Source organism: Phalacrocorax carbo, chromosome 32 (genome assembly GCF_963921805.1).
Source record: "Phalacrocorax carbo chromosome 32, bPhaCar2.1, whole genome shotgun sequence".
NCBI lineage: Eukaryota > Metazoa > Chordata > Aves > Suliformes > Phalacrocoracidae > Phalacrocorax > Phalacrocorax carbo.
Window position 1 is genome coordinate 331,421 of NC_087544.1, and position 27,909 is coordinate 359,329.

At 63.1% G+C, this 27,909-nt stretch overlaps 4 protein-coding genes and 1 long non-coding RNA gene across 6 annotated transcripts; 4 read left to right on the top strand and 1 right to left on the bottom strand.

Annotated features, from left to right (window-relative positions):
- Window positions 1-285: 285 nt before the first annotated feature.
- RCOR2 (REST corepressor 2) lies at window positions 286-5,521 on the bottom strand. Its single transcript, XM_064437505.1, is given in 13 exon segments — window positions 286-709; window positions 1,285-1,496; window positions 1,592-1,649; window positions 2,307-2,384; window positions 2,478-2,669; window positions 2,766-2,836; window positions 2,915-2,928; window positions 2,930-3,039; window positions 3,803-3,964; window positions 4,094-4,146; window positions 4,466-4,546; window positions 4,626-4,682; window positions 5,091-5,521. Coding segments are annotated over 13 exon segments (1,473 nt in total). The 5' UTR covers window positions 5,212-5,521; the 3' UTR covers window positions 286-445.
- A 1,727-nt stretch (window positions 5,522-7,248) lies between these two features.
- On the top strand, window positions 7,249-13,662 carry NAA40 (N-alpha-acetyltransferase 40, NatD catalytic subunit). Of its 2 annotated transcripts, XM_064437483.1 has the most exons (9): window positions 7,249-7,412; window positions 9,098-9,193; window positions 9,345-9,397; window positions 9,494-9,589; window positions 10,701-10,859; window positions 10,943-11,026; window positions 11,120-11,197; window positions 11,339-11,400; window positions 13,163-13,662. In XM_064437483.1, exons 1-9 carry the CDS (start codon window positions 7,407-7,409, stop codon window positions 13,423-13,425), a joined length of 897 nt encoding a protein of 298 aa, XP_064293553.1. In that variant the 5' UTR covers window positions 7,249-7,406; the 3' UTR covers window positions 13,426-13,662. The 2 variants fall into 2 exon arrangements, with proteins under 2 accessions (XP_064293553.1, XP_064293554.1); XM_064437484.1 differs by lacking the exon at window positions 11,339-11,400 and having other exon boundaries at window positions 7,250-7,412.
- Window positions 13,663-13,980: 318 nt separating this feature from the next.
- Window positions 13,981-14,600, top strand: LOC135310271 (uncharacterized). Its single transcript, XR_010370402.1, has 2 exons — window positions 13,981-14,263; window positions 14,368-14,600. It is a non-coding gene; the product is annotated as an uncharacterized LOC135310271 (long non-coding RNA).
- Window positions 14,601-15,176: 576 nt separating this feature from the next.
- STX5 (syntaxin 5) lies at window positions 15,177-18,942 on the top strand. Its single transcript, XM_064437487.1, has 11 exons — window positions 15,177-15,331; window positions 15,483-15,699; window positions 15,817-15,887; window positions 16,912-16,967; window positions 17,062-17,132; window positions 17,220-17,336; window positions 17,422-17,478; window positions 17,574-17,655; window positions 17,771-17,871; window positions 17,989-18,110; window positions 18,216-18,942. Exons 2-11 carry the CDS (start codon window positions 15,502-15,504, stop codon window positions 18,373-18,375), a joined length of 1,035 nt encoding a protein of 344 aa, XP_064293557.1. The 5' UTR covers window positions 15,177-15,331; window positions 15,483-15,501; the 3' UTR covers window positions 18,376-18,942.
- Window positions 18,943-19,092: 150 nt separating this feature from the next.
- Window positions 19,093-27,803, top strand: NXF1 (nuclear RNA export factor 1). The gene is made up of 21 exons (XM_064437448.1): window positions 19,093-19,170; window positions 19,716-19,911; window positions 20,005-20,134; window positions 21,671-21,754; window positions 21,918-22,022; window positions 22,154-22,234; window positions 22,315-22,384; window positions 22,489-22,577; window positions 22,679-22,786; window positions 22,877-22,986; window positions 24,332-24,368; window positions 24,893-24,961; window positions 25,056-25,111; window positions 25,221-25,328; window positions 25,420-25,478; window positions 25,576-25,691; window positions 25,772-25,814; window positions 25,904-25,976; window positions 27,241-27,423; window positions 27,534-27,594; window positions 27,685-27,803. The coding sequence occupies exons 1-21, from the start codon at window positions 19,140-19,142 to the stop codon at window positions 27,721-27,723; spliced, it is 1,848 nt and encodes a 615-aa protein (XP_064293518.1). The 5' UTR covers window positions 19,093-19,139; the 3' UTR covers window positions 27,724-27,803.
- The last annotated feature ends 106 nt before the right edge of the window (window positions 27,804-27,909 follow it).

The following is a 27,909-nucleotide window of genomic DNA, read 5'->3' on the forward strand; positions in this document are numbered from 1 at the left end:
CCCCAGTCCTCCCAGTAAACCCCTCCTGTGTTCCCATGAACCCCTCCTCCCCCACCCCAGTAGCCTACCCAGTGCTTGCCCCGTGTCCCAGTAATCCCTCCCAGTAGCCACCCCCTCCGCTGCTCCCAGTAACTCCATCCAGCCCTCCCAGTAACCCCTCCGCTGCTCCCAGTAGCAGCCCCCTCCAACCACCCCCAGTAACCCCTCCCAGGAACTCCCTCCAGCCATCCCAGTAGCTTCCCCCCCTCCCCCATTGCTCCCAGTACCCACCAGTGCATGCACCACTCTAGTAAAATACCTTTATTGCAAACGCGGCCGGGGCACCCCCAGCCCCCCTCCCCCACCCCGGGACCACCCCACCTCCCCGCGCCCCTCCCCCCCCGCCCGGGACCGCGTGTCCTCCGGCCCGGCAGGGGGCGCTGCGGAGGCGGCGGATCCCCAGCGCTCAGCGGGGCGGGGCGTGGCCGGCGGCGGGGGGGCGGGGCCGGGCGGCGGAGGCGTGGCCAGGGCGGATGAGGGGGGGCGGGGCCCGGCCCTGCTGGAGCGGCGGCGGCGGCCGCGGCAGCACCGGGGCGTGGGGCGGGGCCGGGCGCAGGAGGGGCGGGGGCTGAGGGGGGCGCGAGGGGGAGGGCGGGGGTGGTGGTGCCGGCGGAGGGGGCGGGGCCGCGCTGGGGGGCGGAGCCGGGCGAGAGACCCCCGTGATCTGCACCTGCAGGGAGAGAGGCGGTGTCGGGGCGGGGCCGAGCCGGGTGGGAGGGGCCGAGCCGGGTGGGAGGGGCCGAGCCGGGCGGGCGGGGCCATGGTCGGGGCTCCAGCACCAGGTGCAGGACCAAGACTGGGACCAGAGCTGGGGCTGGGACCAGTCCTTGCCTCAGGACTGGGACTGGTACCAGGAATGGGGCTGGGACTGGGGATAGAACTGAGACCACGTAGGACCAGTGCCCAGATCAAGACTGGGACTAGGACCAGAAATAGCGCTGGGACTGGGACCAGTGCCTGGCTCAGGAATGGAACTGGGACCAGGCCTGGGACTAGGATCAGTGCCTGACTTGGGATGGGAACTGGGACTGGGGATGGAACTGGGACCAGTGCCTGGCTCAGGAATTGAACCGGGACTAGGATGGGGATCAGGAATAGGGCTGGGGCTGGGACCAGTGCCTGGCTTTAGGAGGGGAACTGGGACGGGGACTGGGACCGGAACCAGTCGCAGCCCTGATGCGAGGGCCTCGTCCCAGTCCCTGGCTCAGAACTAGTCCCAGTCCCCTCCCGCCCACGCACACTCACCTCTTCCTCCTCCTCCTCCTCCTCCTCCTCCCGCCCCGGCGCAGGGGGGAGCGCGGGGGGCTCCCCCCCCCTCAGGGCCTCCCGCTCCCGCAGCAGCCGGTCAAGGCCGAAGCGGCGCCGGGCGCCCAGGACGAAGCTCTTCACCTGCGCCGCCGTCTTGTTCCCCAGCACCCCCGCCACCGCCGGGAAGTCACGGCCGTAGCGGCGCAGGGCTGGCGAGGGTTAACGAGGGCGGGGGGGTTAATGGGGGGGGGTTAATGAGGGAGGGGTTAATGGGGGGTTAACGAGGGTAATGGGGGGGGCTCACCCTGCACCGCCAGGAGCTGCTCATCCGTTGTCCAGCGAGAGCTGAATTTGCTGCTGGCCTGGAGGGAGACGGGGGTGTGGGGAGATGTGGGGGGCTGGGGGAGATGTGGGGCGATCTGGGGGCCTGGGGGGAGATGGGTGTTGTGGGGAGATGTGGGGTGATTGGGGGATGGGGGAGATGTGGGGGGCTGGGGAAGACTGGGGGGGACGTGGGGCGTGTGGGGAGATTGGGGAGCTGGGGGAGAGAGGGGGTGTGGGGAGATGGGGGCTGGGGGAGGTTGTGGGTGTGGGGAGATGTGGGGGCTCGGGGGAGATGTGGAGGGTGTGGGGAGATGTGGGAAGCTCGGGGGAGATGTGAGGGTGTGGGGAGATGTAGGGGGCTCGGGGGAGATGTAGGGGGTGTGGGGAGATATGGGGGGATGTGGGGGGCTGGGGGAGTTCTGGGGGGCTGGGGGTAGATTGGGGCTAGGGGAGATGAGGGCTGTGGGGAGATGTGGGGATATTGGGGGTTGGGGGAGATGTGGGGGGCCGGGGGAAGAGGTGAGGAGACGTGGGGGGCCGGGGAGAGATTGGGGGGTTGTGGGGAGATGTGGGGGGCGTGTTGGGGGCTGGTGCGATGCGGTGGGGGATGGGCAGGATGTGATGGGGCACGGGGGGGGCACCGTGGGGCACGGCAGGCCGCTATGGGGCGCGTGGGGCCTCCCCCAAACCCCCACCTCCGGCGGCCGCAGCCCCTCCACGCCGCCCTCCAACGCCTGCTTCAGGCCGCTGTTGATCTGCTTGATCCGCTGCACCTGTGAGAACGAGGGGCCCACGACTTGGGGGGCACCCCACGACTTGGGGGGCACCCCACGACTTGGGGGGCAGGCCAGGTTATTGCTCGTTACCTGCCGTTTGAGGGAGACCAGCTGACAATCCAGCTGCCGCAGCGCCAGAGCCCCCAAATCGGGGTTCGCGGTGACGCCGGCGACGTCTTCCCGGCTGAGGTGCATCCCCCGCGGTGGGCGACGCCGGTGCCGCGCCGGGGGGTGGTGACGATATTGCGCCTCCTTCCGTGCCGCGGTTTTGGGGTAAAAAGGCTGGAATTGATTAATTTGGGGCAGGGGTGGGAGGGAGGGCTGGGGTCACCGTGCTCACAAAGTGACCCCAGCCCTCTTTCCACCCCACCCCCAAACCTCTTTTTTGGGGTCCGGTGTTTCTGTTTCCCCATCGTTAACGGGGCGGGTGGTCGTCGGTCTCGTCGTTGCTATGGAAATGGGGGTGAAAAAGGGGGTTTTGGGGGGTTTTTTTGGGGGGGGGGGTTTCTTGGGGGGTGGGGCGTTACCTGTCGTCGCGGTCTTTGCGGCCGAGGAGGCGTCGCGCCTGTCGGTCCATGACGCTGGTTCGGGTGCGGGTTTTTTTCCAGGAATAATAATATTTAACGAGGCTGGGGATCAGCTTGTCGGGGAGCTGCGAGGGGGGGTGGGGGGGGCGAGGAGGGGGGGTTTGGAGGGCACAGGGTGAGTTTTGGGGGGGTTTTGTCTTAAGGATGGGGAGGGGTGGGGGGAACCCTCTAAAAATGGGAGGAAACCCCCCTAAAATGGGGGGGCAGAACCCTCTGGAAGTGTGGGGGGGCATCCTAGACAAACCCCTAGAATTTGGGGGAAACCCTCTAAAATAAGGGGGAACCCCCTAATGATGGGAGGGGCAATGGAGGAGGACCCCCTGAATTGGGGGACAGCCCACTAGCAATGGGGGGGTGGGGAACCCCTAAAAACGGGGGGAAGGCCCCTAAAAGGAGGGGAGGGGGAGGCACCACCTGCTGGGGGGGAGCAGGTGGCACTGCTGGGGGCAGGATGGGGCGGCAGGTACCATCCCCTATGGGGGGGGTCGGGGTGGCACGTACCATCCCCTGTGCAGGGGGTGTGGGGGTGGCACGTACCATCCCCTATGGGGGGGGTCGGAGGTGGCACGTACCATCCCCTATGGGGGGGTGTTGGGGGGTGGCATGTACCACCTCCTCGACACCAGGGGTCCCAGGAGAGTCCGTCACACCACCCCCCAGCACCCCTGGGGACACCCTGGGGATCCCATGCAGACACCAACCCCCAGCCCAGCATCACTGGGAGACACCGGAGAAGGCCGGGGATGGATCCAGCTGCTGCTGGGGGGTCACCGGGGGCACAATGGGGTGCAGGGGGGTTTGGGGATGCATTTTAGGGGGGTCTCTCACCATTTGTTGGATGCGGGCGAAGCTTTTGCCGTGGAAGCTGAAAGCTTGTTCGAAAAGGACCTTGTCCTCCACTGTCCACTCGTCCGGGAAGGGTGTGAAGTTGGCCAGGTCGGCCAAGGACTTCTCCACGTCGTGCTTGTGCCACAGCAGCATCCCCAGAGCCTGGAGGGGGACGGGGACACGGACACAGACAGACGGACACAAGTGGGGGGTGGAGATCAGGAGGTGCTTGGGGTACAGCCTGGGGGATTCCGGGCTGTTTGGGAGGGGGGAAGGGGGTGTCCCCAGTACCTGCTCGATGTTGTAGCCGTGCTTGTCCTTTGCCATGGCAATGTACTTGTCCACTGAGGGAGTAAAAAGGGGGTTCGGGGGGGTTATGGGGGGTACAGGGCGTGTGGGGAGGGTAAAGGAGGGGGGACGGGGTGTTGAGGGGGCAGAGGGGGGGACTAAGAGGGTATCAGAGAGGAAAAGGGGGAATTAGGGAGTGCTGGGGGGCAAAGGGGAGTTATGGGGGAGAAAAGGGAAGGTTAGGGGAGGTAAAGGGGTGACTGGGGATGAAAACGGGGTGTCAGAGGGGGTAAAGGGGGTGTCAGGGGGGCGGGGAGCACCCCACAGCCCCCCCCCCGCGCCGAAGGACACCCCGATATGACGGGGGGGGCTCACGTTTGGCGTCAGAGACGCAGTGGTTGGGGGCCCAGACCAGCATCCCCTTCAGCTCCTTGTTGCTGTAGCGGGCGGGGCTCTCTGGGGGGGGGGCAGGGAGGTTAAAGGGGGGTGGGGACACCCCCCAGCCCCCCCTTCAGCCCCCCCAGATCTCCCCTACCTGGTTTGCAGTCGGGGATCACCGCCTGGTAGTCGGCCCCCACCCGGATCATGCTGTCTGGGGGGGCGGGGGAGAGGGAAAAGGGGGGGGATGGGGGTTAATGGTGGGGGTCTACGCAGAACCCCCTCATGTTGGGGGGGGGAGGCAGTGGTTGTGCCCCCCTCCCCGCCGGCGAACAAAGCCGGCAGCCGATGCACACGCGGGCAGTCGGGGACAATGGGGACGGGGCTTTGTTGTTCCCCCCCCCCCCCCAACAACGTGTCCCCATGTCGTGTGTGTCCCCCCGCAGAATAAAACCCCCACGGGTGGGGGGTGCCGTGAGCGCAGCCCCCCCCCGCCCCCAACACGTGGGGCGAGCGTGGCGCCCCAACACATAGATGTGGTTGGGGGGGTGTGGGGGGCGCAGGCATGTTTTTGGGGGGGGGTCACAGGTGCGGGGGTTTTGGGGAGGGGGGGCAAACTCACCGTGGGCGTGCTCGTCCTCGCTGCCCTCGTCTTCGGAGGGGGGGGGACCACCGCCGGCGGCCACCGACTTCGCCCGGCTGCGGGACAGGATCCCCGAGGGCTTCTCCATCACCGACGGCATCGCCTGGAGGGGGGGGGGGGCTCAGGGTGACCCCCCCCGCAAATCCCCCCCCGGGGACACCCCAGAAAGCCCCGCCGAGGGGGGCGGGGGGGGCTTAGCCCCGCTGCCCCATGCCAAACTTTAACCCAACCTTGGTTATCGGGGGGGGGGGGGGGGCGTGGGAATTTGGGGGGGGAGGTGGTGTTGCTGCGTTGGGAAGCCGGAGATCCCTCCCCAAAAAGGAAGGAAACCCCCCCCCCCCCCCAAAATGAGGAGTAAAGTGGGGGAAGGGGTGAAGCGGGGGAAGGGGGTGATGTTTTCGGGGGGGTCCCGGCGCCCACCCGAGCCCACCCGCGCCCACACAATGCGCCGCCGGCCGCTCCCGCCGCCTGACAGTGCCAAAGTAGTTCCAGCTCCCCCGGCCTCAGCACGGCCCCCCCGCCCCCAGCGTACCCCTCCGCCGGCGGCAAGGGGGGGGGGCGCCGGGGGGGGGCAAGGGGGGGTGGAGACACGGGGGTCCCAGCCTCGCTGTGGGGCGTGTGTGGGGCTGGGACCCATGGGGGGAGGGGGGACACATGCGTGTGCCGTGGCACCCCCTGGTGTGTGGCTGGAGGGAACAAAGGGCCAGGGGGTGATGGGGGGACAAAGGGGCTGATGTGGTGCTGGGGGGGGGGACTGGCCCGCTGGGGGAGGCCTGTGGGGCTGCTGTGGGGCTGGGTGGGGGTCTGGCTCATTAGGGGGGGCCATGAGGCTGGGGGTCTCTCACACTGTGGGGCATGGGGCTGATGTGGGGCTGAGGGGGTCTGTCCCTTGGGGGAGCCATGGGGCTGATGTGGGGCTGGGGGGGGTGTCTGTCCCTTTGGGGGGCTAGGGGGGGTCTGGCCCACTGGGGGGGGCATGGGGCTGATGTAGGGCTGGGGGGGGTCCTGTCCCTTGGGGGGGCTGGGGGGCTGATGTGGGGCTGGGGGGGGGTCCTGTCCCTTGGGGGGGCTGGGGGCTCTGTCCCTTGGGGGGCCCATGGGGCTGATGTAGGGCTGGAGATTCTGTCCCATTGGGGGGGCTGTGGGGCTGGAGGGGGTCTGTCCCTTGGGGGGACTGTGGGGCTGATGTGGCACATGGGTCTAACCTACTGTGGGTAGCGGGGCGGGGGGCCCATGGGGATCCCACACACACCATCACAAGCTCCCTGATGCTCACACACCATGGGGCTGCCCCACACCTCCCTGCCACCCCCTCTTCCCCCCCCATCTGGGGGTGCTCACCACTGTGGGGGTTGTGGGGCACAGCGGTTGGGATGGGGGTGTGGGGTGTCCCCCCATTGCTGAGGGGCTGTGGTGCAGGCTATGGGGTTTGGCTGGGGCTATGGGGCCAGCTGTTGGGCTGGGTATGGACTATGAGGCTCAGGACTATGGGGCTGCCGTGGGTCAGGGCTCAGGGGTAGGCCATGGGGCCACTATGGGGCAGGGCTGTGGGGGAGGCCAAGGACCCTGTGGCCAGGATGTGGGGCAGGGCTATGGGGAGGGCTGAGGGCTCTTGGGCAGGGCAATTGGGCTAGGCTATGGGGCAAACTAAGGGCTGTGGGGCAGGGCTACAGGGCAGGCCAAGGGCTGTGAGGCAAGGTTATAGGCCATGCTGAGGGCCCCGGGGCCAGGCTGTGGGGCAGACCAAGGGCTGTGGGGCAGAGTTATGGGCCATGCCAAGGACCCAGGGCCAGGCTGTGAGGCTGGGCTGTGGGGCAGGGTTACGGGCCATGCCAATGGCCCTGGGATCAGGCTGTAGGGCAGGATTATGGGCTGTGCCAAGGGCCCTGGGGCCGCTGTGGGTCAGACCTGGGGTCCGCAGATCCGCCATGACACCGCTCCCCTTAGCGAACCGCCGCCCCGGCCCCCCCCCGCTCTCCCGCCCTCACCCCTCTCAGCCAATCAGCGTCGAACTCCCTTCGCGCCCAACGGCGCCGCCACGCGCCGGCTCTCCCTCCCTCCCCGCCAATACAGCGCATGAGCGTCCCCTCACGTACCCCCACCGTGCTTGCAGTACTGCGCATGCGCAGCGCCGCTCTGTCCTCCCCCTCCCTTCCGCGCGGGCGCAGTGGCGCTGGCCGGCCGCAGGCGCGCGCACCTCCCCCTATATATAAGGCGCGCTCCCGCGCGCGCCCTATTAGTCCCGTACGCGCCCCCGCGTTGTGTGGGTTCGTCGCGGCCGCGCTCGCCGCCGCCATGGGGGTGAGTGGAACCGGGCCGCAGCTCATCCTGAGGAGAAGGGGGCGGGGCCGGGGCCTTTGAGTAGATTTGGGGCCGTTTGAGTGGTTGGGGGGATGGAGGGGGCTCCTATGAGGAGATATGTGGCTTCTCTGAGGTGATTTAGGACCTTCGGAGGGTGTTGGGGGATTCCCATGAGGAGATTTGGGAGTTTCGTAGGTATTTGGAGCCACCTGAGAGCATTCGGGGCTCTTATGAGAATACTTGGGCTCCCTGAGGGGACGTGAGGGGACTTGGGCTCTTACGAAGAAATGTAGGACCCTCTGTAGGGATCTGGGGCTCCTGTGGGGTACCTCTGAGGCCGTTAGGGCTCCTGTGAGGAGACTTGGGACATTTTATGCGGATTTGAGGCTTCGGTGAGGAGACTTGGGTTTCTCTGAGGCTATTGGGAGCTCTTCTGAGGAGATTTGGGACTCTTTAAGGGGTTTTGGGGCCCCTGTGAGGTGCTTTGGGACCTTTCATGGGGACTTAGACCTCCCATGAAGAAATGTGGGACCCTCTGAGGGGATTTGAGGCTCCCTGAGGAGATTAGGGGCCCTTCTAGGGGATTTGGGGCTCCTGGAGGGGGGTTAAGGAGGGCCGGGGGGAGGTGGGGGGGGTTGTGAGGGAGTTTGAGGGGGGATTTGGGGCTGTTTAGAGGGATGGAGGGGTTTCTGAGGTGGAGGTCTGGGGTTTTGGGGGGGACTGTGGGGAGAGACGGAGGTTTGGTGGGGCTGAGGGGGGAGGGCAGGTGTTTGGGGTGCAGTAGGGTACATTCAGGGGTCTCAAGGGTTTTGGGGGTCCCTATGGGGGGGTTGCAGGGACACTGGGAGACCCCAGAGACCTCACCCCACTTCCCCTTTAACCATGGACCCCAAGTGCTGGAAAACCTGCAGGTTTTCTCCCTAAAATGAGCCAAACCCGGAGCTTTTGGGGTCTGTATCCCAGCCAGCAGCAGGTGGTTGGGAAAAACCACTGATCCAACCCTCAAAAACCTCTTAATTTCCTCTGGAAATGCTGACAGGTGTATTTTTGGGGGGAGGCTTGCCCTGTCCTGCTCCCCAAACCATGTGCATCAGTGTTTTTTGTCCTGTAAAACACTGTTTTTGGAGTGTTTTCAACTTAGTTTTGGCAGAGATAAAGCTCAGGAATCCACAGATCCTCTTTGACACCCTGTGGGTCTTTGGGGTTTGCTGGGGGTTTGGAGGGTTCCCAGCAGGATTGTGGGGCTCCCCTCCCTCGTTTTGGGGTAAAATCACCCATATTTGGGCAGCGGGCTCCTAAAATTTAAGAGAAAGAAGCACTTAAAAGCAGTAATTTTACATGGGTGCTGCTTGATGCTACCTCCCTGTCTGTCTAATGAGCACCAGCTTCGTTAAAACACAAAAGATTTGTGGGTAAAACCCCGCTAATTTAATTACCCACGGGGTCTGGACGGGTTCAGTGCACCTGAAAGTGCTGGTTTTTCTCAAAAAATCACTTTTTTGCAAGGATTTATTGGCAAACCACACTCCGTACCTGCAGCTTGCTTATTTATTTTCTCCACGGGCTTGAGTTATTATTAATTTCTGGGCAAAACATTCCTGCTGTTGGTGGGTGGAGCTTAATTATTTGTTAAAATAACCCAAATTTAGTGAAAATTAGTGCTTTTTTGCTGCTTTTTGCCACAGAGGAAGTCGAGTAAAGCCAAGGAGAAGAAGCAAAAGCGCCTGGAGGAGCGAGCGGCCATGGACGCAGTCTGTGCCAAGGTGGAAGCCGCCAACAAAGTGAGTGTCGCCCTCGCCGGCGGGGTGAAAAAAACGGGTTAAAACTCCACAGAATTGGTGAAAACCCCTTCCCCGCCGCAGAGCAAGGGCCTGGCGGGTGGGAGCAAACCTTCCCCGCTTGTTTTTCGGGGTGCTGTTTGGTGTCTTCCAGCTCGAAGATCCCCTCGAAGCATTCCCAGTTTTCAAGAAATACGACCGGAACGGGTGAGTGTTGCCCGCCGCGGTGTCACCGAAGCCGTTCCCGGCGTCGCCGGCGTATCCCCGGTGCCGACGCCGTTTCCCTCCCGGCATCTCCCGTAGTTTGAACGTCGCCATCGAGTGTAAACGCGTCTCCGGGCTGGAGCCCGCCACCCTCGAGTGGGCCTTCGAGCTGACCAAGACCAACATGCAGACGCTGTGAGTCGGGTTCTGCCGCGATCCCGGTGATCCGGCCTCTTCCCGGCATCCCCGCGGAAACCCTTCCCTGCCGGGACCCCAAACTGTTGGGATTTTGCTCCCGAAATCGTTGGGGTGTTGGGTTTTTTTTTACCCCCAAATGGTGGATTTTTTGCTCCTCCGCGTCCTTGGGGTTGTTCTACTTCCCAAATCTTTGGCGTTTTCTTTCCCAAAATGTTTGGGGTGGGGTTTTTGCACCCCCAAATTGAGGAACTTTTTGTGTCCCGTCCCCCCCCGCCCCCCAGATTGTTGGGGTTTGGGGTTTGCCCCACCCCCCCCCACCCCAAACGGTTGGGTGGGGTTTGCGTTTTGCCCCGAAAATTGCTGGGGGCTTTGGTTTGCCCCCTAAATTGGTGGGGTTTTGCCCCCCCCAAATTATGGGGGGTTTTGGGTTTTGCCCCCCAGAATGGTTGGGGGGTGGTTTTGCCCCCCAAGTTTTGAGTGCTTTGGGGTTTGCCCCCTAAATTGGGGGGGGGGGTGGGGGGGGTGGGCTTTGGGTTTACTCCCCAACATTGTTGTGGGGGTTGTTTTGCCCCCCCCCAAGATTGGTGATTTTGCCCCAAAATGGTTGGGGGGTTGTTTTGCCCACCAGGATTGTTGAGGGCTTTGGGGTTTGTCCCCCAAATTTTCAAGGACTTTAGGTTTTGCCCCTCAAAATTGTTGTGGGGATGGTTTTGCCCCCCAAAATTTTGAGGGCTTTGGATTTTGCCCCCCAAGATGGTGGGTTTTTGCCCCAAATTGTGGAAGGCTTTGGATTTTCCCCCAAAATGTTTGAGTGGGGTTTGTTTTGTCCCGCAGAACAAGAGAGGGTTGTTGGGAGGGTAGTTTTGCCCCCCAAATTGGTGATTTTGCCCCAAAATTATTGGTGGTTTTGCCCCCAAATGGGTGGGGGGGGGCTGTTTTTTGCCTTTCACAAATTGTTGGGGTTTGGGGTTTTTTTTGCTTCCCCCCCCAAATCCCTGGGCTTTGCAGGGTTTTTTTTTTTTTACCCTCCAAAATCATTGCGGGGATTTTGCCTCCCCGATCATTGAGTTTTGCTCCAAAATCCTTGTTTTTCACCCCAAACGGGCAGGTACGAGCAGAGCGAGTGGGGCTGGAAGGAGCGGGAGAAGCGGGAGGAGCTGCGGGACGATCGGGCCTGGTACCTCATCGCCCGCGACCCTGGCGCCGGCCCCGTCGCCTTCTCCCACTTCCGCTTCGACGTCGAGTGCGGCGACGAGGTTCTCTACTGGTGGGTGCCCTCAAAAACGGGGTAAAAAAACCCCAAAAAAGGGTTTTTCTCACTTTATAAGACCCCGATTTTTATCTCCGCAGCTACGAGGTGCAGCTGGAGAGCAGGGTCCGGCGGCGAGGGCTGGGCAAGTTCCTCCTACAGATCCTCCAGCTGGTGGCCAACAGGTGACAACCGGCAACTTTTTTGGGGGAAAATCAGGCGGTTTTGGGGCTGCCCACCCCCTTGGCTGAGCTTCTCCCCCACCCCCCCACTCCCAGCACGCAGATGAAGAAGGTGATGCTGACGGTGTTTAAACACAACCACGGCGCCTACCAGTTCTTCCGAGAAGCGCTCCAGTAAGCGTAAAAAAACACCCAAATTTGCTTGGTTTTACCCCGTTTTCCAGCCCCGGGGTGGAGGGAGGAGTGGGGGGTGGGGCAGGGGGGGTTGTCCGTCCGTCCGTCTGTAACACGTTGTTCGCACGACTGTCTTTTCAGTGCGCTGGCAACGTGCCGGGGCCGGGCGACGCGGGCAGGCGGGGCAGGGGCAGCCGAGAGAGGTGGGTGCTCGGGTCCCCCCCCTCGGCGCCAGGGCCCGCGGGAGTTTTGCCCCTTTTCTGGGGATTTGAACCCATTTTCTGAGGGGTTTTTACACCTTTTCCGGGGATTTGAGCTCATTTTTCCAAGGGCTTTTAGTACCATTTTCTGAGGGTTTTTTGCCCCTTTTCCCAGGGTGTTTGGACCCATTTTCTGAGGGGTTTTACCCCTTTTCCAGGGATTTGAGCTCATTTTTCCAAGGGTTTTTAGTGCCATTTTCTGAGGGGTTTTTGCCCCTTTTCTGGGGATTTGATCCCATTTTTCCAAGGGGGTTTTTAGCCCCATGTTTTGAGGGGCTTTTGCCCCTTTTCCCAGGGTGTTTGAACCCCTTTTCTGAGAGTTTTTACCTCTCTTCCAGGGTTTTGAACCCATTTTTCCAAGGGTTTTTTAGCCCCATTTTCTGAGGGCGTTTTGCCCCTTTTCCGGGGATTTCAACCCCTTTTCCAAGGGGTTTTTACCCTTGTGCAGGGATTTGAACCCATTTTCTGAGGGGTTTTTGCCCCTTTTCTAGGGGATTTGAACCTAATTTTTCCAAGGGGTTTTTAGCCCCATTTTTCCTGAGGAGTTTTTGCCCCATTTTCCAGGGATTTGATCCCATTTTCCAGAGGTTTTTGCCCCTTCTCTGAGGTTTTAAACCCATTTTCTGAGGGTTTTTTAGCCCTGTTTTCTGAGGGGGGTTTTACCCCTTTTCTGGGGTGTTTTCACCCATTTTTCCAAGGGGTTTTAGCCCCATTTTCTGAGAGTTTTTTGCCCCTTTTCTGGGGATTTGATCCCATTTTCCAAGGGGTTTTGACCCTTTTCTGGGCCTCTTTCAACCCATTTTCCGGAGGCTTTTGCCCCTTTTCCAGGGTTTCTTTTATCCGTTTTCTACTTTGTGTGTGTGTTGGCTTTTTGGTGTTTGGGGTGGTTTTTTTTTTAAAAAACCCTTTTCTGGAGGTTTTCTGGGTTCTTTTTACCCCTTTTCCGGTGTTTTGGGGTTTTTTTTCCCCCCTCCTTTTCCAGGTGGTTTTACCTCATTTTCCAGATTATTTTTTTTAAAAACCCCTTTCCTGGGTGTGTTTTTGGCCCTTCATGTAGTTTTTGAGCTCCTTTTTGGGGATTTTTTTAAATTCCGTTTTCCAGGTGATTTTTTTTTAAACCCTCCTTTTCTGGGACTTTTTAAAACTTCCTTTTTTGGTGTGTTTTTCTCTTTTTTTTTTTTTTCCAGGTGTTGTAACCCCATTTTTCCAGGATTTTTTTTAATCTCTTCTCCAGGTGTCTTAAATTCTTAATTATTTTTCTGGTTGGGTTTTTTTTTTCCTTTTTTTAAATCTCTTTTTTTATGAATTTTTAAAAATCCCTTTTCTGGGTGTTTTTAACCCATTTTCTGTGTCTTCCCCCTTTTCCAGCTCTGTTTAATCTTTCCCACTTATTTTTACCATTAATTTTTACTCCCTTTTCCAGCTGTTTAGTTTTTACCCCTTCCCCAGATGTGTTTTAACCCCTTTTCTGGATATTTTTGGGTGTTTTTACCCTTTTCTGGGTGTTTTTCCCCCCCTCTTCCCGCACCAGCCAGGGAGGGTGACACAGTGGGGGGGGGGGGGGGTGTTGGGGTGACACGGGGTACGGTCAGGGTGATGGGGGGAGTCAGGGTGATGTGGGGGGTGTTGGGGTGACACGGGGGAGGGGTCAGGGTGATGCGGGGGGGTGGGGTGACGCCCTGTCCCCCCCCCCTCCTCCCCCCAGATTCGAGGTGGACGCCGCCTCCCCCAGCGTCTCCGGCTGCTGCGGGGACGATTCCTCCTACGAGATCCTCAGCCGACGCACCAAGTTCGGGGAGAGTCACCCCCACCCCGGGGGGGGACACTGCGGGGGTTGCTGTCACTGAGCCTCTCCCCCACCGCTTTCTGGACCCAAATCGGATGGTTTTACCCCAAAACCACCACCTCGCCTCGGAAACGGGTAACCGGCCCGGTTGTAAACCCTGCTTCCGGTCGCCGAATGGCTGACGGGGTCCCCCCTCCCCGTCCATCCCCCTCCTTTGGGGGGGGTGGGGGGCTTATTTGGGGGGGTGGGGGGGGGGGTGTTCATTTTGGGGCTGGGAGGGGATTTTTGCCTGTTTTGGTTGTTTCTGGTGCCTCGCGGGAGTCGAGGCCCCTCCTTCCCCCCCTTTGTTGTTTGGTTTTTTTTTTTTTCCAGCTATTTTGTTTGTATGTAACAAATAAATAATAAAAATTTAATCTGGTCTCGGGCAGGGGGAGGGGCAGGATCCTGCCCAGTTACCCCCAGTTAGTTACTGGTGGAACAGCGCCCCCCTGTGGGCGGGAGGACCGCTCTCCCCAGCCTGGGCATGCGTAATGGCGCCGGGCGTGGGCGTGGCTTCGGTTGATGGGCGGGACTTGGTCACGGCGAAGCGGCTCTGTGGGGATGGAGTTGTGGGCGGGGCCTGGCTGGTGTGCGATAGGCCGGGATTTAGTTCGGGGGCGGGGCTTGAGTGCGGGAGGCGGTGTCGCTATTGGGCGGGGCTCGAGTGGCGGTCGTGGTGTGCGATAGGTGGAGGCTGAGCTCGGGGGCGGGGCGTGAATATTGGGGCGGTATCTGGGGCGTGGTCTCGGCGCAGTGGGCGGGGCCACGTTACATGCAGGGCGTGCCTGTGGGCGAGTAAATGGGCGGGACTCCTGTCAGTCTCCTCCGCCGGAAGTGGCGGGCTCCGTTACTTCCGCTTCCGTCGCCGCCATGCCGCTCGCAGCCCGCCTGGCCCGTTCCCTCCTGCGCTCCACGGCCCGGCCCGGCCCGGCCCGACGTGGCATAATCTCGGGGCCACCGCAGCAGCCGCTGGGACCCGGGGTGAGCGCCGGGGGGGTGGTTTGGGCGGGGGACACGACACGGGACGGACACAACCGGGGCGGCGGGTGACCTTGGGCCTGGGGCTGACGGCGCTGTGCCCGCAGGAGAGCGTCGTGGGCTTCCTCGCCATGTTCACTGCCTGCCTGGGCCCCGCTGCCTGGGTGCTCGCCCACCTCGAGGACTACAAGAAGCGGGAGTGACACCCCCCCACCTCACCTCCCGTCATTCCACTGGGACCACCCACCGCCGGGACCAGCCAGCACTGGGACCACCGGGGGCTCCGCACCAGGACCCCCCCGCCGATGGGACCCACCTCAATAAAGTCCGTTGATGCCGCTCTCGGCTCCGCTCTTCCTCCCTGCCTGGACGCTGGGGTCCCTCCAGCGGGGGGGGGGGAAGGGGCCTTGAGAAGGGAGGGGAGGGTTGTGAGGTCATCTGATGGCGTCACGGTGAGGTTACCGAACGGAGGAGGGGGGGTGGGTTGGAGGGGGAGGCCCCGTTGCTAAGGGCGATGGTGGTTGCCAAGGTCGCGCCCTGGTTGTTAGGGTGGGTGGCTGTTGCCATGGGGCGGGGCCTGTTGCTATGGGCGGAGTCCATTGGGCGTCTCCAAGGGCGGGGCCTGTCGCTAAGGGGCGGGGCTTTTATACTCCTCGGGGGTCTCCAGGGCTGGGATCTTTCTAGTCTCTGACAGTCCATAAGGGCGGGGCCTGTTGCTAAGGGGTGGGGCCTTTCGTCCCCGTTGGCCTCCAGGGGCGGGACCTGTCGCTAAGGGGCGGAGCTGTTCCGTTCCCAAGCCGTTGCTAAGGGCGAGGCCCGTCGCTAGGGCTCGCTCCAGAGCCCGCCTTCCCGGAGCACTTCCGGCGTCCTGGAGGACCGCTGGCCCATAGAGCGCCCAACTTCCGGAGGACTGACGGGCACTTCCGGTCTCTTAGAGAACTTACCGAGCTATAGCGCGCCGGACTTCCGGAATGCTGACGGGGGGGAAGGGAAGCGACGTGGCAGTGACGTCAGCGCGGCCGGTAGATCCCGGTGGCGGCGGCGGCGGCGCCAGGCCCGAACCAAGTCCCGGTGAGTGCGCGGGAGGGGCGGGGCCACGTCAGCTCCGCCCTTCCGGTAAACACCCCCTCCCCTTCCACCCCGTTTCTCCCCCGGGACACGCCGGACCGGGGCGGGGGGGTCCCGGCCGGTCGCTGACTCTCCCCACCGTTTCCCGCCGCAGCGGCAGGTGATGAGCCCCGATGAACGCGCGGCGCCGGCACGGCTCTAGGCAGCGGGAACCGGGCGTTTACCTGGGACCCCCCCAAACACAGGCCGTGCCCCCACCGCCCCTCGCCGCCCCCTCCCCGCCGCCCCTCCCCCCGCCACCGGACGCCATGTCGTGTCGCGATCGGACCCAGGAGTTTCTCTCCGCTTGCAAATCCCTGCAGGGCCGGCAGGTGGGTGTCCCTGCCCCTCCCCCACCGTGGGGGACCCCTCCTCCAACCCGGGGGAACCCCCTGCACCCCCTCCCCGGTATCACACACCCACCCCTCCCCCCGGTCTCCCCGCTGCAGGAGGGGGCGCAGCCCGGCAGAGCGGCCCCGGGCCCCGGGCGGCAGCGCAGCGAGTTCAGCCTCATGGCGAAGTGAGGGGGGGCGACGGGAGGAGGGGCGGTGTTCGGGTGCTGGGGTTGGGGGCTCCTTGGGGGGGGGGTGGGGGGGGGGGGGTGGGACAGAGTCCCCAGGGGCAGGAGGAGGACGGGATTCTGGGGGGTCCCAGGTTGGGGGGTGGGGGTCTCCTGGGGGGACACATGGAGGGGATGGGAGGAGGACAGGGTGCAGGGGGATGGGACAGGGTCCCCAGGGGCGGGAGGAGGACACGGTTCTGGGGGGTCCCCAGGATGGGGGGGGTGGCAGGAGAGGGATGGGATGAGGGCAGGGTGCTGGGAGGGGGCAGGAGGGGGATGGGGGGTGCTAGGGTGCATGGGGATTGGGAGTCCACAGGTGTGGGGGGGGGGGAAATTGGGGAGTCCGAGGGGGGCACAGGAGGAAGATGGGATGCTGGTGTGTAGGGGGACAAGATGGGGTCCCTGGGGGGAGACACAGGAGGAGGACAGGGTGCTGAGGTGCAGGGGGATTGAGGGGTCCAGGAGGGGGAACAGGAGGAAGATGGGGTCCCCAGGGGCAGGAGGAGGATGGGGTGAACAGGGATAGGGGGGTCCCCAGGTTGGGGACAGCAGGAAGGGAATGGGAAGAGGATGGGGTGCAGGGGGACAGGATGGGGTCCTGGGGAGGGGCAGGAGGAGGACAGGGTGCTGGGGGATGGGGGTTCCCCATGTTGGGGGTGGGAAGGAGGGGCATGGGAGGAGGACAGGGTGCTGGGGGATGAGATGGGTTCCCCAGGGGTGGGAGGAGGATGGGGTGCAGGGAGATGGGACGGGACAGAGTCCCCAGGGGCAGGAGGAGGATGGGGTGTGGTGGGATGGGGGGGCAGGAGGGGAAGGGGGATGGGCATAGGGACGTGGGGGGATGGGATGGGGTGCTAAGGGGATGGGGAGAGGGGGATGGGGTCCATAGGCATGGGGGGACGGGGGGGTCGGGGTCCTTGGGTGCGATGGGATGGGGGTGCCAGGGACACCCCAGCTCTGACGTGTCCCTCTCTGGTGCCAGGCGCATCGGGAAGGACCTCAGCAACACCTTCGCCAAGCTGGAGAAGCTGACGATCCGTGAGTTTGGGGGGACTGGGGGGTGCAGGTGGCACAGGGAGGGGGTGCCCTGACACATGCCTCCCCCTCTGTGTCCCCCGGCCGACGCTGGCAGTGGCCAAACGGAAGTCCCTCTTCGATGACAAAGCAGTGGAGATCGAGGAGCTGACCTACATCATCAAGCAGGTGGGGGGTCAGGGGGGGTTGGGGTGGGGGGGGAGTGTTAAGGAGTGTCCCTGACCCACCCGTTCCCCCTTGCCTCCCCCCCCACAGGACATCAACAGCCTGAACAAGCAGATCGCGCAGCTGCAAGAGGTGGTGCGGGCCAGGGGGGGCCAGAGCGGGCGGCATGTCCAGACCCACTCCAACACCGTCGTGGTGTCACTGCAGGTGGGGACAGCTCTGGGGGGGGACACCCACAAAAATACACTCCCCACCCCCCCAGTGGCTGATTCCCCACCTCCTCTTCTCCCAGTCCAAACTGGCTTCTATGTCCAACGACTTCAAATCGGTGCTGGAGGTGCGGACAGAGGTGAGGCCTTGCCCTTCCCCACCCCACTTTGTGTCCCCCCACATGCCCCTGCCTGCTCTGACCCTCCCTTTCCACCCCCACCCCCCCACCCCCAGAACCTGAAGCAGCAGCGGAGCCGCCGCGAACACTTCTCCCGTTCCCCCGTCTCCGCTTTGCCCCTCGCTGCCAGCAACTTGGGTGAGTGCTGGGATTTTGGGGGGGAGGTAAAGGGGGGGCTAGGGGAGTGTCTTTGTGTCCTGTCCCACCCCAACATGCCACTCAGGCCCCGCCCCAGCCGCCTCTCTCCCCGCAGGTAGCTCAGCGGTGCTGCAGGACGAGCCGCAGCGCTCTGGGGCAGTGGCCATCGAGATGGACGCACGGACGAGCCAGCAGCTACAGCTGATCGACGAGCAGGTGGGGATGTGACCCTGAGGGGGGGGACACACACATATACCCCCCTAAAAATGACCTGGTTATGGTGGGGGACACACAGGGACCGATGACCCCCACCTTGTCCCCACTCTCCCACAGGATTCCTACATCCAGAGCCGGGCAGACACGATGCAGAACATCGAATCCACCATCGTGGAGCTGGGCTCCATCTTCCAGCAGCTGGCACACATGGTGAAGGAACAGGAGGAGACGATCCAGAGGTACTGGACCCCCTCCCCTCTACATCTGCCTGTCCATCCCTTTGGTCTGTCTCTCCGTCCCCTTGGCATCCATCCCCCTCACTGTCCCACCCTCCCCGCCTGCAGGATCGACGCCAGCGTGGAGGACGCGCAGCTGAACGTGGAGGCGGCGCACGGGGAGATCCTCAAGTATTTCCAGTCGGTCACGTCCAACCGTTGGCTGATGGTCAAGATCTTCCTCATCCTCATCGTTTTCTTCATCATCTTTGTCGTTTTCCTGGCCTGAACGTCCTTTTCCCCCTTCCCTTGTCCCACCGGCCGGGACAGACGGACTCAGTCCGTGCTCTGCGGGGCTCGGAGACGGACATCTGCGTGGGGATGGGGTAGGGTCCTTCCTGGGACCCCAACTTGCCTCGGGGACCCTAACCTGCCTCCGGGACCCTCTTGTTGTCCCACCAGGGGCCAGGCAGGGCCAGGGTGTGGGGGGCAGCACCCCAACTTCCCTCTGAAGGGTCCCACAGCCTACGCCGAGGCCTGTCCCCGTCTCTGCCTGGTCATGGTGGCTGTGTGGCCCCTCCTGGTGGGCCAGGAATCCCAGGAATGCTGCCATCCCCCTTCCCAGGCTGCAGACCCCCGGAGGGGTTGTGGACCCTGTTAAAGCCGTGGGACCCCCCCGGGATGGGGCACTGCGGACCCAAGTAAAGCCGTATGGCTCCCTGGATGGGGTTGTGGACCCAAGTAAAAGCTGCAGGACCCTTGGATGGACTGGGGTGGGGGGGCTGTGGACCCCAGTAAAGCTGCGGGCCACCCCCCGGGGGCTGCAGCCCCCCCATTAAAACGTTGCGACCCCGGTTCCGAGGCGCTTTCGCTCTGCGCTGCCTCTTCTTCCCGGGGCGGGATTCGAACCGGCGACCTGAGAGTTTCGGCGTGGGGCGTGGCTGCGCATGCGCGGCGGGGGGTGGGCAGAGGTGGTGACCTCCGGGCGGAAGTGACGCCTGGGGGGGGTGGGGCGCGGCGGTGAGGCCGCGGTGCCGGGAGCGGAGGACGGTGATGGCGGAGGAGGGCAAAGGGGGCTACAGCGGTGAGCGAGGCCCGGGGCGGCGGGGCCCGGAGGGGAGGGGGGGGGCTCGGGGGGCGGTTGGGGGGGAAACACCCGGGCCCGGGTGGGGTGGAGGAGGGGAGTTGTGGAGGTGGCGGCGGTTGGAGGTGGCGGCGGTTGGAGGTGGCGTTGGGCCCGGGCCGAGGGCCTGGAGGGAGGGGGCTGGGAGAGGGGATGGGCTCCCAGAGGAGTGGGGATGGGGGCTCGGTAAGAGCAGAGGGGCAGGGGGGATGGGGAGAGATGGGACCTCGGGGAGAGGGGAAGAGGGCGCGGAAAGAGAGGAGAGGAGCTCGGGGAGAGGGGATGGGGGCTGGAGGGAGGGGAGGGGGCCCGGAGACAGGGGATGGGGCCTGGAGAAGAGATGAGGGGACCTGGGGAGAGAGGAGGGGAGCTGAAGTGGGGGGATCGGGGATGGGGGCCTGAAGGGAAGGGATGGGGCCAAAGGAACGAGATGGGGGCTGAAGCAGGGGGACCCCGCGGCCGGGAGGGTCCTGGTGCAGCAGCTGATGGCGGTGCTGCCTGGGCAGAGCACGATGACCGCGTCGGTGGCCGAGGTTTCTCGGGCCGCAGGAAGAAGGGTCGCGGCCCGTTCCGTGGAAAGATGTACAGTGAGATGAACCACCACCCCCGGAGCCGCAGCGGGCCCGGCATTCGCGCGCGGCTGGAGGAAGACGACGGTGATGTCCCTATGAGCGAGGCCCACGATGGGCCTCGCAGCCGATAGTGAGTGTGGGAGCCCTGTAGAACTGCCCCGAGGCTGGGGAGGGTTTGGGGGTGGTTCAGGGCTCACCCCCAATCTCACCTCACTGTTTCCAGCTTGCCCTACGGGCCGCGGCCAAATCGCACGAACAACATCCACGTCACGGTCAGACGGGATCTTCCCACTCCGGAGCGGAGCAGCAGCACCAGCCGTGACGGCGGGCGCAGGAACTGGTTCAAGATCACCGTGAGTGGAGCAGGAGGCACAGGGATGGGGATCGCGGCCATCGTTACATATCCCGACCCCCCCATTTTGCGGCGTTGGGGCAGCGATCGTGGCCAGTGTCACCCCATTTCCGTGTTAAGAGTCTTATGAGGCGCAGCAGAGGGAACTGGGGATGTTCATCCTAGAAGAAAAGAGGCTGAGGGGAGATGTTATCGCTCCCTACAGCTACCTGGAAGGGATCAGGCTCTTGTACCAAGCGATGGGACAAGAAGAAATGGCCTCAAGTTGTGCCAAGGAAGGTTTAGGTTGGAAATAAGGAAAAATTTCCTCATGGAAAGGGTTGTCAAGCTTTGGAACAGGCTGCACGGGGAAGCGGTGGAGTCGCCATTCCAGGAGGGATTTAAAGGATGTGATGTTGAGGGACGGGGTTTAGTGGTGGACGTGGCGTTAAAGGTTGGACTTGATGATCTTAGAGGTTTTTTCCAACTTAAACGACTCTGTGATTGTTCTGGTTTCTGATTCGTGGGATGAAATTTAACAAATCCGAATGCTGGATTCTGCAGCTGGGACGGAGTAACGCTGGGCACAAGGATAAATAGGGAGAGGAGTGGCTGGAGACCTGCTGTGCAGGAAGGGATCCAGGAGTGCTCAACAGGAGCCAGCAGCGAGGGCAAACCACACCCTGGGGAGCATCAAACACGGCGGAACCAGCCGGTTAAGAGGGATTGTCCTGCTGGGTTCAGCTTTGGTGCGGCCTCGCCTCAAGTATTGTGACCCCCTTGTTTTTAAAAGGGATGTGAAGGTGCTTGAGTGTGAATTTGAAGGCAGAGGAGGGAGCAAAGCTGGGAGGATTGTCCCGTGAGGAGCAGCTGAGGGCTTTGGGCTGGTCTCATTTGCAGAGGAGGAGGCTGAGGGGTGACCGCCTTGCGCTCCGCAGCTTCCCGAGGAGGGGACGTGGGGAAGGGAGGTGCTGAGCTGTTCTCCCTGGGATCCAGGATACAGGATGCCCGGGAATGGCTGAAAGCTGCATCAGGGGAAGCTCAGAGTGGATGTGAGGAAGCGTTTCTTGATTGAGAGGGTGCTCAGACACTGGAGCGGGCTTCCTGGAGAGGTGGTCGGTGCCCCAAGCCTGGCAGGGCTCCAGAGGCGGTTCGACAATACCCTTAACAACAAGCTTTAGTTTTTACTCAGGCCTGAAGGGATCGAGCGGTTGGACGAGATGATTGTTGTCGGTCCCTTCCAACGGAAATAGTATATTCTATTCTTTACTTTTCCCATTTTTGCTCTGTTTCTCGCTCCTCTCTCCTTTCTCGCTCCTCTCTCCTTTCTCGCTCCTCTCTCCTTTCTCGCTCCTCTTTCCTCTTTCTTCTCTTTCTTCTCCTTGCTTTTTTTTCGCTTCCTTTTCTCCTGGGCATACGCAGAAAGCAGCTGCATTCTGCCCAGCTGCAACACACGTGGCCTGGGCAGGACCGTGGCAGTTCCTCCACAAGCTTTCAAGCAGCGTGCGCTCTTGCCGCCCCTGCCTGCGCCGTGACGCCGGGCAAATTGTCTCTTTAGATCCCTTACGGGAAGAAATACGACAAGTCGTGGCTGCTGAGCTCCATCCAGAACCTTTGCAGCGTCCCCTTCACTCCCGTCGAGGTGAGCGAGGGGCCCAGGTGCCTGGGTTTTGTTTCGTTTCCCATTTTGGGGAGGTCGGGGTGGTTTGGCAGGCTGCGGTGAGGGGCACGCGTCCCCCAGGACGTCCGCTGTGCTCCAGCTCTGCGGGAGCTGCCACCCAGACCTCAACCCATCCCGTTTTCAGTTCCACTACAGCCACAACCGGGCCCAGTTCTATGTGGAGGATGCCACCACCGCCAGCGCCCTCAAGCAGGTCTCCCGCAAGATCACCGACAGGGACAACTACAAGGTCTGCGGCTCCTGCCGGGGCCTGCTTCCCGTGGGAGCGATCTCACGGCACGGCCGTTCCTCCCTGCTCTGCGTGGGCGCGTTTGCTGCCGGCCTGGCGCTGCCTCACGGTCTGCTTCGCTCCTTTCGTAGGTGGTGATAATTATCAACTCGTCAGCTCCACCTCAGTCCCTGCAAAACGAGCTGAAACCAGAGGAGATTGAGCAATTGAAGGTGAGTGGGGCGGCCGGGTGTGGGCTCTGGGTAAAGCGGAAGAGGCAGAGCCCGCTCTCATCCTCGTTGCGTTGTCCCAGCTGTGCATGAGCAAGAGATATGATGGTTCACAGCGGGCGTTAGACCTCAAGAGCCTCCGCGTCGACCCAGGTAAGCGTTTATTCACCACCCCGGGGACACAAAGGGTGGGAGGGGGGCTGCGGCGGGCAGCACCTCACCCCCCATTTCCACACAAACACACGCACCCCCTGTAGATTTGGTGTCGCAGAGCATCGACGTGGTGCTGAACCAGCGGAGCTGCATGTTGGTTGTGCTGCGTATCATCGAGGACAACATCCCCGAGGTGAGGACGGGATATTTCTCCCAGCTCCGGCAGCACCAGCTGGACCCCCCCAACCCCTCTCTCTCCTTCCCCCTTCCTAATCCTCCTCTTTCTCCCCGCAGCTGCAATCCCTGAACCTGAGCAGCAACAAGCTCTATCGCCTGGATGACCTGTCGGAGCTGGCGCAGAAAGCCGCTGGCCTCAAGATCCTCGACCTCTCTCGCAACGAGGTGGGTGCCACGTGAGCCCCCCCAGTTTTCACGTGTCCCCCCTCCTCCCCCCGGCCCCTCACCCCCTCTCTCCTTACCTCCTCCCTGCAGCTGAAATCGGATCGGGAGCTGGACAAGGTGAAGGGGCTCAAACTGGAGGAGCTTTGGCTCGACGGAAACCCGCTCTGCAATGCTTTTCGGGACCAGTCCACCTACATCAGGTCAGTGTTAGCCTTGGGGCGGCCCTAGGGGCCCGTGGGCCGCCCCTGCTCCGCGGGGGGCAGCACGACAGGACGAAGAGAGGCCGTCCCCCCCTCCCCCACATATACACCCCGTGCCTTCTGCTCGCTGGTGCCCGGACACCCCCACACCCTGCCCCAGGCTCCCACACAGCCCCTGGTCGTGGTGCGAGGCCAGGACAGGCCATCGCCCGTCCATCAGAGGACGGTGGATCTGTTTCAGCTGCTCGGAGCCCTGCTTTCTCCCCTCTTCTTCCCCCCCATCCTCGCTGCTCCCTTCCCTGTCCTCCCTTGGAGTACGCAGCCTCTTCTCCCCGCTCCCTTCCTGCTGCTCCCACCCCTCTGCCGCGCAGACGGGGCTTTTCGACACCGCTCCGCCCTTCCACGGGCTTTCAGGGGCTGCAGGTCGCGGCACGGGGCATCACGTCGGTGCCCCCCAGCCTCCCCCCACGGAGCTATCCCACCCCTTGCGCCCGCGTTTGGCCCTCGACGATGGCTGGCTAGCCAGAGACGGGTAAGATTCCTCACGGGAGGAACAACCTAAGACAGGCACAGCCGTGCAGTGGCCAAACGCCGCCGCCCAGCCGCGGCCGGCGCAGGGAGGCTCTCGTTATCCCAGGCCTGGCGCAGGCCTCCAGCCCGCTCCGGGCAGGCCCCCCCGCGGCACCCCTGGGCGCGCCGACGCCGGCCCCCAGCGCGGGCGAGGGCCTCGGCTCCGGATGCGGCCGTACCCGGAGCCCAACACGCTCCTGGGGCCGGGAGGGAGCGGCACAAAGGAGAAGAGGCTCTACCCTGCGCTACCCACCCCTCTGTCCCCCACTCCTGCTTCACCCCTTCTCGCTGCTCGCCCGATTGGGGCCCCCCACCCCCCCGCCAACGCAGGGGCTCCGCAGCTGTAAACAGCCAAGTCGTGCCAACGGTTGCACCACGACCGGAGGGGGTTTCTCCTCTTCCCCCCCTTCCCCTCTCCTCTGGGCGTCCGCACCCAGGTGAGTACGAGCCAGGTAAGTCCTGACCCGGCCCGTAGGGCCCTCGGTTCCTCATCAGATGCAGCCCAAGACCCCCCCCAGGGGCAGGGGCAGCCCTGGGGTGGGGAGGATGGCGCCAGGCCCCCAGGAAGGGGGGCTGTGGCATCAGGGAGGGGAGAGGCAGCCGTGGGATGGTCCCGCCACGTGCCCTCGCAACCCTACGGCTCTGGGGAGGGCAGGGAAGGGGTGCAGCAGTGCGGGGAGGGGTCCCGGGGAGGGGGCTGGTGTTTGCCATGGGGGCAAGGCCTGGCCCCGGTGGGCAGCCCGGCCACCGCACTGACTCTGCTCCCTCTCGGCAGCTCCGTCAGAGAGCGCTTCCCGAAGCTGCTGCGGCTGGTGAGAGAGGGGGGCACACTGAGCCCTGCTGGGGGGCAGGAGGGGGCTAGGGGAGACACTGAGCCCTGCTGGGGGGCACACTGAGCCCTGCTGGGGGGCAGGAGGGGGCTGGGGGAGACACTGAGGCCTGCTGGGGGGCAGGAGGGGGCTGGGGGGGACACTGATCTTTGTTGGGGGGCAGGAGGGGCTGGGGGGCACACTGAGCCCTGCTGGGGCAGGAGGGGGCTGGGGGAGACACTGAGCCCTGCTGGGGGGCAGGAGGGGGCTGGGGGGGACACTGAGCCCTGTTGGTGGGCAGGAGGGGGCTGGGGGGGACACTGAGCCCTGCTGGGGGGCAGGAGGGGGCTGGGGGGGACACTGAGCCCTGCTGGGGGGCAGGAGGGGGCTGTGGGGGGACACCAAGCCTTGCTGGAAGGCTGGGGGTGGGGCACTGGACCCTGTTGGGGGGCAGGAGGGGGATGTCGAGCCCTGCCGGGGGGCTGGAAGAGATTTGCTACCCATCCCCGTCTCTGCCTCCCCTCCAGGATGGCCACGAGCTCCCTCCGCCCATCGCCTTCGATGTGGAGGCCCCCACGACGCTGCCAGCCTGCAAGGTAGGGACGAGGCTGGGGGGCATTTGCCCCCATCCCGGACTTGGTGGGGGGGGTGGCTGTTGCTTGGGTTAACCACTGTGCCCCCCACTTTTAGGGCAGCTACTTCGGCTCAGATGACCTGAAGGTCTTGGTGCTGCGGTTCTTACAGCAGTGAGTGCCAGCTCCGGAGTGGGCAGGGGTCTCGCCCCCAACCCTCTTTTATCCCCCCTCACCCTCTTTCATCCCCCTTCACCCTTCCGTGTGTGTGTGTGTCCCCCAGGTATTACTCCATTTACGACTCCAGCGACAGGCAGGGGCTGCTGGATGCCTACCACGACGGGGCCTGCTGCTCCCTCAGCATCCCCTTTGGACCCCAAAACCCCCCCAGGTACGACCCCTTCGCTGCTGCTCGCGGGGGTAACAGTGGGGACACCCCCCCCGTGCCCCGGCGCAGCTTTTACAGGTGTCTGTCCCCGCAGGAATAGCCTGAACGAGTATTTCAAGGACAGCAGGAACGTGAAGAAGCTGAAAGACCCCAGTAAGCACCCCTCCCGTTGCACCCCCACCCCACGCCACCCTTTGTGGGGGGCCACGGGGTGTGTTTGTGGGGGCTCAGCGTTCTTCTCCCTCCCCAGCCATGCGTTTCAAGCTGCTCAAACACACGCGGCTCAACGTAGTGGCTTTCCTCAACGAGCTCCCCAAGACCCAACACGACATCAACTCCTTCGTGGTGGATATTTGCGCACAGACGGTGAGCGGGGGGAGCCCCCTCCCCACCTCCGGGGCACCGAGCTGCCCCCAACTCACCCGGCGCACCCCCTTCTCTTTCAGAACACCCTGCTGTGTTTTGCCGTCCACGGGATCTTCAAGGAAGGTGAGCTTCACCCCGCCGTGTCCCCCCACCACCACCACCTTGCCTTCCTCCCAGCACCTCCCGCCACCTCCTCTCCCTCTTTCCCACAGTGGACGGCAAATCCCGAGACTCGGTACGCGCCTTCACCCGCATGTTCATCGCCGTGCCGGCCGGCAACGCCGGGTAAGCAGCGGATATCGGCCACCGGGACGTCAGCCGGCGCTTCGGCGCTGGCCCCGCTTCACGGCGAAGCTGTCGGTGGGTGGGAGGGGATGAGCAGGATCAGAAAAAAAAACCTTTTGCGGATCGAAAACCGGAGGTGCCGGTGAGCGGCTCTGCGCGGCGTCGCTTCCCGGAACGGATGGACGTCCCGGAGCGAGTCCGGCAAAGGGCCACGAGGATGAGGAAGGGGGCTGGAGTATCTCTTTGCCGTGAGGAAGGGCTGAGAGAGCTGGGACTGGTTTCCCTGGAGAAGAGAAGGCTCCGGCGAGACCTTTTTGCACCTTTCAGAAAGATGGGGACGGCCTCTTTAGCAGGGCCTGTTGTGACAGGAGAAGGCGGGGAATGGCTTTAAACTAAAAAGGGGAGATTCAGACTAGATTAAGGAAGAAATTTGTTACGTTGAGGGCAGTGAGACACTGGGACGGGTTGCCCAGAGAGGTGGTGGGTGCCCCGTGCCTGGAAACATTCAAGGTTGAGTGGGACGGGGCTCTGAGCAACCTCACCTGATTGAAGATGTCCCTCTTCATGGCAGGGGGGTTGGACCAAACGAGCTTTACGAGTCCCTTCCAACCCAGACCATTCTGTGATTCAAAGAAATCTAAACCTCTCCTTGTGCAACTTGAGGCCGTTTCCTCTCGTCCCGTCGCCTGGGACAAGAGCCTGGCCCCCACCTCTCTCCAACCTCCTTTCAGGGAGCTGTAGAGAGCTATGAGGTCTCCCCTCAGCCTCCTTTTTCTCCAGGCTGAACATCCTCAGCTCCTTCTCTTGTTCTCCAGACCCTTCACCAGCTTCGTTGCTCTTCTTTTGACACCCTCCAGCACCTCAATATCTTTCTTGGGGTCCAAAACCAGACACAATATTCAATGTGCTGAGCACTGGGGGTCAATCCCACTCCTCATCCCACTGGCCACGCTAGTTCTGACTCAAGCCAGGAGGTTATCGGCCTTCTTGGCCACCTGGGCACACTGGTTGGAGCCAGGCTCTTACTGTGGTGCCCAGTGATGGGACTGGAGGGAGCTGGGACGCAGGAGGGTCCCTCAGAATGTCGGGAGACACTTTTTGGCTGGTGGTGGAGCCTCCATCCTTGGGGATCTTCAAGGTCCGCTGGGTCATGGTCTTGGGTGAGCGGCTCTGGGTGGCCTTGGAGGTCCCAGCAAACCACATCTGGGAGGGAGGGACGCCAGTGGCAGCGTGGGACACCCCTCTTTTCTCTCCCCCTCCCCAGGCTTTGCATCGTTAACGACGAGCTCTTTGTCCGCAACGCCACCACCGAGGAGATCCGCAAGGCCTTCGTCATGCCGGCGCCCACCCCTTCCTCCAGCCCCGTGCCCACACTCTCTGCCGAGCAGCAGGAAATGCTGGCCGCTTTCTCCATGCAGTCGGGCATGAACCTCGAGTGGTCCCAGAAGTGAGTCCTGGCCCCCCCCCATCCCACCACAGCAGGGGGCTCCCCATGCCCCAGCCGGGAGGGGACTTCACCCCCCGCACCCTGTCGCCTCACTCTCTCCTATGCTCCAGGTGCCTGCAGGACAACGATTGGGACTATGGCCGTGCCGGGCAGGTCTTCACCCAGCTGAAGGTGGGTTTGGGGGAGGGGTCTGAGTCAGGCCACCCCCCCTCCAGGGGGACCCCAGCCCCTGGCTGAGCCCCCACTCTCTTTCTCTTGCAGCTGGAAGGGAAGATCCCCGAGGTGGCGTTTCTCAAGTGAGCAGCGCCCCCTCCCCCGCTCCTCCCCCTATCCCCCGGCATTTTATTCCCCATCGTTTTGTAAATAAATCAATAAATCGACCCGTGTTAACGCTGGTGCGTTCGGGCTGCGCTGCGCCTTTAAGGGAAGGGAGGGAAGGCCGTTTGGCTTCAGGCCCGGCACAAAGATGGCGCCCGGCACCGGAAG